This window comes from Sinocyclocheilus anshuiensis, unplaced genomic scaffold (assembly GCF_001515605.1).
Source record: "Sinocyclocheilus anshuiensis isolate Anshui unplaced genomic scaffold, SAMN03320099.WGS_v1.1 scaffold256, whole genome shotgun sequence".
Taxonomy (NCBI): domain Eukaryota; kingdom Metazoa; phylum Chordata; class Actinopteri; order Cypriniformes; family Cyprinidae; genus Sinocyclocheilus; species Sinocyclocheilus anshuiensis.
In genome coordinates, this window is record NW_015558587.1 from 1,308,844 (window position 1) to 1,316,349 (window position 7,506).

A 7,506-nucleotide genomic window follows, 5' to 3' on the forward strand; every position below is an offset into this window, starting at 1 on the left:
AAAAAAAAACTAAATATTGAGAAAATCGCCTTTAAAGTTGTCCAAATGAAGTCCTTAGCAATGCATATTACTGATCAAAAATTAAGTAATTTAAATTCAAAATGAGGAAATTTACAAAATATCTTCATGGAACATGATCTTTACTTAATATCCTAATGATTTTTGGCATAAAAGAAAAATCGGTACATACAATGTATTGTTGGCTATTGCTACTAATATACCCCAGCGACTTAAGACTGCTTTTGTGCTCCAGGGTCACATATATTATATATTTTATATTGAAATCAGTCATATTAGTTATTTTTCAAACAAATTTAAAACTTCAGTGAACAGGAGTTCATTTTAAATAATTTCATTACTTTCTTGTTTTTTCCTCCCATGTTCTGTTTAATATCAATAGAGGGCAATGTTGAGCTGTCACTATATAGGGGCCTTGAGGAGACAGACAATTAAAGAGCTTTAGTGCCTTTAAAGCAGCACTATGTAACTTTTGTCGCTCTAGCGGTTAATAAACAGAACTGCACACATCCCGCGGAAGAACATTCTAACCGGAGCTACTTCTCTAAGTGTATGTCTCTGGCGATTCACGCAGTTATGTGTTACTCCACAGCGGTGACCAGGCTACAATAGTCCGAATATAAGTACTTATTATAAGTGTACCGTAGTGATTCGGAATGAGACAAAAACGCGGTTTGGAAGATAAATTCATGATGTACTCGCTCATTATATACATTTAGCAAATTTTGAGCACAGAAAAAGTTACACAGTGCTGCTTTAAATTAAAAATATCCTTGCTCTATACTGAGATGTTCAGACTCAGAGGCTAAAAACATCAGGACTGATAATACTAATCATGGTTAAGGGATCAAATGTGTTAAGCAAGGGGTTTTCAGTCTTTTAGATGACACATGCTCCCCAAATACTAAGACAGCGTCTATATATTCTAGTGTGTAAAGACCCAATTTAAGGGTGAAAAATTATTTTATAAATATGTGTAAAATCATATTTGGAAAATGTTTTTTGTATCTGTCACATTTATTACTTTTTTTCCTAATCATTATACTGTATAATATATTTTTTTAATGATTTATCCATCTTTAAATATTTTTATTATTAATTCATTTCTTTATTTGAATTATATCTTATTGTTTATTTATTTAAAGCGTATTATTCAAAATGTATGTAGTTATTTCGTCTAATCTTTTTTTGTTGTTGTTTTCACATTTTGCATTTTTTTTGCCTCTAAACTAACTCAAACCCTTATGTTGAACGTTTTCAATAATTGGAATAAAAATGAAATGTAATTAGATACTATGCAATTAATTATTATATAATTAGATGAAAAAACTTAGAAAAATGTTGTTATAGTGTATAATAATATAATATAATATAATATACAATAATACAGTATATAATATATATATATATGTGTGTGTTTTGGGAAATTGTATTCACTGTAATAAACTAAACTAGTGACGGGAGAAACGAATCTTTTCAAAGCTTCGAATCAATTGAACCAATTGCTTTGCAAAATGATTCACTGAATCGAAGCGCTCGAGACACCACACGCTGGTGACGCCTGCTGGCCAAAAGTGTGTAAATGAAACAAAAACTTTAGGCTAAAAAATGGATAAAAAACAGCTTTTAAAAACCCACTGCAAATGTTTTATTAAAATATAATATATTAAATGCTATAAAAATCATAAAATACCATTAAATATGAAGTGTCTGTATAACATGTGGTTTTTAAAATATTTTATATTAATTTGCAAGGCTTGTTTTTTTTTTTTGAGAGCTTGTAGAGGCCAGTAAGAGACTATTAACTACTTCTCATCCTTTTAATTACACAAATGTCTCGTAAAAATGTCTGCAAATTGATGAAACTGATCCGAGATCAGGTAAAAACCATAGAATTATTTTTATTTAAAAAAACAAATAAACAAAAAAACCACTAGCTTTCTATTTTTTCTATTCTATCTACTTGTTTTTATGTGTGTGTGTGTGTGTGTGTGTGTGTGTGTATAATATATATATGTATATGTATATATATATATATATACACACCTTGCTACTAACCGAGACTTGTCATTTGCACTTATATATTGTTGCTCTTTTGTTTGTTTTGACTGCTTCTATTGTCCTCATTTGTAAGTCGCTTTGGATAAAAGCGTCTGCTAAATGACAAAATAAAAAAAATAAAATAAATAATAATAAAAAGAATAAAATGGTTCGCCGCTGGGCCCAACAGTTATGGCGTAACGAAGCCTCGTTTACTGAAACCACGTGACTTTGGCAGTTTGATTCGCGCTCCGAATCACTGTTTCGAAACAAATGATTCACCAAAGTTTCGAAGCTTCGCGAAGCAGTGCTGCGGCCATCGCTAAATCAAACTCGTGTTGATTTGATAACTCTTAACGTATAACCAGGAAGTTTGGATCTGTCATATGTTCTCATGTTTAATCAGTAGCCCAAGGATGTTGTAGTCATCCGGACAGTGTCTTATCAAACACGTTAAACTCGTTTTAGCAGTGCGCTGTTTAGCTGTTAGCTGTTAGCTGTTGAGATGAGTAACGTTATTGAGTCCTGTGTGCTACAGGGAGCGGAGGCTGGAGGATTCATTCTCATTCAAGGTAACATCGTTTCTAGTCATCATCAGTCCTCTCATCACCGTATCTTTCTACAATGTGTTCATGTGGCGTTGTTTTTAGATACTGTCAAATGCACCGGGCGCGGACTCCTCAAGTGTTTTATTAATGCAGCATTGAAGAGGCAAGTTTCTGTCTGCTTCTGTTTTGTTTTAATTGTGTTGTTGTTACACTTTGTACAATGTTTTTAATCGTTTATAGAGGCGAGGACGTACATGTGCTGGGATTTGAGAGCCCTGAAACAGAAGTGTGTGCTGGTTTGGACAGGAGCTGTGTGCAAAAGTGAGTTAGCCTAAATAAAATGAAAAGAGTACTCTTGATTTGTGACTTGAGACACGCTTTCATGCATACTATGGTGACAGCTGAAAGCTCATAACATCATATGTACGGCAGTTAAATTGTACTGACAGCGTGTAATGTAGCATGCATTTAATTAAAAAATTTGAATCTTAAATATTATGGTGCAGTAGTTTCCAACTGGTTTTGCTTCAGGAGTTTTATTAACAGTTTATTATGCAGAAGTAAACTTTTTTTTTATGCAAAAAACAAATTTTGATAAGTGCATGAACAACAGCAGAAGTAGCCAAGTGACTTAAGAGTCTGTGCCAATATATGCGCAAGTTATTTTGCTACCTTAGCTATGAACGGTACTAGTTACTTATTTTTTAATGATGTGTATTAAAGGGGTCATATGATGTGATTTCAAGTTTTCCTTTCTCTTTGGAGTGTTACAAGCTCTTGGTGCATAACTTTTGTAAGTGCATAAACAACAGCAGAAGTGTTAGGCTATATTTTATTATTATTATTATATTAGTCATAGTATATCAAGTGACTGATTAATTTGTGGCAAAATATGCACAGCCTTTGACACAATAAAACTTGTCTGGTTGTTTTGCTACCATAACAATATACAATATTTTAAGTTACTTTTAATTATTTGCATTTACACAGTTGTTTTTCCCTGATGTTTATTAACAAATTTTGCAAGTGCACAAACAACAGTAGAAGTACCTACTATATTGTATTAATATTAGCCATAGTATCAAGTCTCTGAAGAATATTTGCCAAAATATGTGCTAGCTAGTTATTTATTTTCATTTTTATTAATTTGGGCAAAATATGCACAGCTTTAAAAAAAAAAAAAGAAAAAAATTGGTGGTATGTCTGGTTATTTTGCTAACACGTTTTATTATTTATATTTGCCATTATTTTTTCATGCTGTTTATTAACATACATTTTGTAAGTGTATAAACATCAGCAAAAGTACTACATTTTATTAATATTAGCCTTATTATCAAGTGACTTAATAATAAGTTTATTAATACATTACTTTTTATTATTTGCTTTTGCATTTGTCATTATTGTTCCTGTTGCTTATTCAAATAAATATTGCAAGTTTATTCATATTTTACAATTAATCGAATTTCTAATTGCGATTACAATTATGGATGCCACAATTACGTAATCGTTCAAAGCGGCAATTAATCGTTCAAAGTCCACTTATGTTATTCTGCGCGCTTAAGATGCGTTTTTTTCTTTCTACATGTTATCTTAAGGGTTTTTCCATTGTTTTAATTTTAGTTTTAGTATAACATTATAATACCATTCATATTTTTTACTTTTTTATAATTTAAAGAAGAAACCAATCCGATGTATAGTTGACGTTTGAGGCTTAATACTATAGAAAAGCGCTAAAGGTTTTTCAGTTAGAGTGTTTTCAGCTTGTTTATTTTCATATAAAAATACGGCATGCAGTTGCATCAAACAATGGTATAAACATCATTCAGTGTAAATTATGATAATCGTAATTAATAATCGCAATTACAGTTACAAGGGAATAATCGACAATTATGATTTTTGTCATAATCGTGCAGACCTAATGGTAAGACACACCAATTTTCAATATCAAGCAGCAAAACTAGCTGTTTTGTACAGCTAAAAAGACCGGAAGCTAGACCCATAGAATTTACAAATAGCCCATTTTTACGGCAAAAAACGGTGGATAGTTGATGCCACTGAAATGCTTTATCTGATCTGTTTAAAGGCTTCATTTTCATAAGGGTTTCCCTGATCCTCTCGGCTGGACGCGCAGATCATCTTTCACCGTCGAGCGGTTTGCTTCTCAACACATAACTCAGCTCTTCAAAGACACGCAGCAAGCCAAAGCATCAGTGCTTGTTGTTGACTCCCTCTCATTGGTTTTGAGACATCATGACCCTCTTGTCTTCTGTCAGACACTTCAAGAGCTCAGGAAAGGTTTTTCTCCAGAAACACTTTCACAAACTGTGTTGCTTCTATAAATACTGGCTTTTGATTGTTGTCATTTTAGATCTAGGAAATAATGCTCTTGTTTGTTTTTTCCACTGACCACTAGGAGGAGTTATTAAAACTATCATCGGCCTCCTGCATTCAGACTTGCATCAGCAAGGTGTCGTGGGTATTGTGTGCTACTTAGCCAGTACTGTTATCTCTGTGGCACCTGCAAACAATGAATGCCATTCTGTGGCAAAGACCACAAGACGCACAAAGTCAGGCAAAGTCATGCAAGAGGTAAGATATGTGACCCTGGAGCACAAAACCAGTCATAAGTAGCACAGGTATATTTGTAGCAATAACCAACAATACCAGGGTTGCCAGGTTTTCACAAGAAAACCCGCCCAATTGCTACTAGCCCAAAACTAGCCCAATCGCGTTTCGAGGGGGTCCCCAGTTAAAAATTCGATTAAAGGGGATAAATATCATGCTATCGGAGTCGCTTCAACCCGCGGACATGAAAAACAAACCGCGGCAACAGTGTTAAAGTAGCGGAACATCCGCGGACTTGGCAACACTGAACAATACATTGTATGGGTCAAAATTATCGATTTTTCTTTTATGCCAAAAATCATTAGGATATTAAGTAAAGATCATGTTCCATGAAGATATTTTGTAAATTTCCTACCGTAAATATATCAAAACTTAATTTCTGATTAGTAATATGCATTGCTAAGAACTTAATTTGGACAACTTTAAAGGCGATTTTCTCAATATTTAGATTTTTTTGCACCCTCATATTCCAGATTTTCAAATAGTTGTATCTCGACCAAATATTGTCCTATCCTAACAAGCTTATTTATTCAGCTTTCAGATGATGTATAAATCTCAATTTCGAAAAATTGACCCTTATGACTGGTTTTGTGCTCCGGGGTCACATATGAGGTTTTAGTCTGAATAAACATGAGATTATAAACTGATTATCTAGGAAATAATTTTATAGGAAGAGTATTTCAGTGTGTCCGAGGACGCAACTCTTTCAGTACAGGCCAATCCACGTCAGCCTGGACATGCACAGAAAGAGCGAGATGTGTCTGAGGTGAGCAAAGCCGCTTTGGTTTTCAGAGCACCTTCAGCTGGAGGTTTTGCGTTGTAACTGTTTGTCTTTTATTGTGATCTGATCAGGCTGATCCAACATCAAACCTGACTTTCAATCTGCGTCTGTCTGAGGAGGAGAGAAAAGCCAAGCAGAAAGTGGCACTGCCATTTGTATTTAGCCAAGAAAAGTAAGAGACCTCAATTCTTGTGAACGCTGTTTTAGTATTATTTTCATACTAGAGTTTTATTAATATTTTAAATTCTCTTTTTTTTCAGTTTTAATTTCAATTTTTGTTGAAATTTTTGTAATTTTGTGTGCTTTTGTCTTCTTTTTTTTTTCTTTTTTTTTTTTTAGTTTTAGATTTGTAGAGTTTTTTATTTGTTTTACACCTCGGTTGCTGTAAACAGTGTTGTATTAGTATTATTGATATATGTTTATAGTTTTTATTAATATTTCGAATTTGCTTTTTACATTTTTTTTTTTTGCATTTTAATTTTAGTTTACATTTTAGTATTTTATTTTTATTATCTTTACTTTCTTCATTTTTAATATTTAATTTTAATATTCGTAATATTTAATATTATTTATTAAATTAATATTTTAATAATATGAAAAAAAATATTTTGTAATATTCAGATTTGATTTCACTTTATTTCAGTTAATGAAAACAATTTTTAATACTTTTAGTTTTAGCCAACAATAGCAACGCTGGTTGTAAATAATTTTATATAAAATGCTTATTATATATAAAAGATCTACAAGAGTCTTTTATGCTGCACTCTGTTTTTTTTCCCGCAGAAAATCAGCCCTTCTGAAGCCGACTCCTGGCTCCGGGAGGATCGTGTACAAGCCTGATGCCAACGACGACTTTGATGAGGAGGATCCAGATGATGATCTTGATGTGTGAATGAAGACAGCCCACACCATGACCTAAATCTGTGAATGTCAGATCCATCTTTATAAATATATTTATTATTTATTATTTTATTATGACTCATATAGTCTGTAGCTGTCTGTTGTCTATCAGCTATTACGAGGCCAGGTTTGAGAACAGATATGAACTGATGAACCACTGTTCTTAGTAATGTTATGCAGTTTTTGTATTGGTAGTAAAATTGGAGGATTAAAAAAAACTCTCATTGGAAAATATTTTAAGTCTTGATTAAGATCTTTATTGACTTATTACTTGGCTAATTTTGTTCAGTTTTTATACATGTAGACATGGAGGGGCAACTTTAATAAATTATCGATAAAATTTATATTAAAAGTCAACTATGCATACAAATTTTACACATTTTATTTCAAGTTTTCACATACTTAAAGGGATAGTTCCCCCTAAAATGAAAATTAAGTCATGTTGACTTGTAGCCGTTGACTAACATAGTATGGAAAAAATACAATGGAAGTCAACGGTTATCATCAACCGTTTGGTTACCAGCCCAGCATTCTTCAAAATATCTTCTTTTGTGCTCAACAGAAGAAAGAAATTCTTATTTGGAACAATATGGA

The 7,506-nt window shown here is 32.5% G+C and overlaps 1 protein-coding gene across 1 annotated transcript; it reads left to right on the forward strand.

Moving 5' to 3' along the window:
- Positions 1–2,329: 2,329 nt before the first annotated feature.
- Positions 2,330–7,225, forward strand: LOC107679907 (elongator complex protein 5-like). Its single transcript, XM_016475630.1, has 8 exons — positions 2,330–2,630; positions 2,709–2,769; positions 2,847–2,927; positions 4,690–4,901; positions 5,020–5,195; positions 5,902–5,997; positions 6,084–6,184; positions 6,796–7,225. The coding sequence occupies exons 1-8, from the start codon at positions 2,564–2,566 to the stop codon at positions 6,902–6,904; spliced, it is 903 nt and encodes a 300-aa protein (XP_016331116.1). The 5' UTR covers positions 2,330–2,563; the 3' UTR covers positions 6,905–7,225.
- The last annotated feature ends 281 nt before the right edge of the window (positions 7,226–7,506 follow it).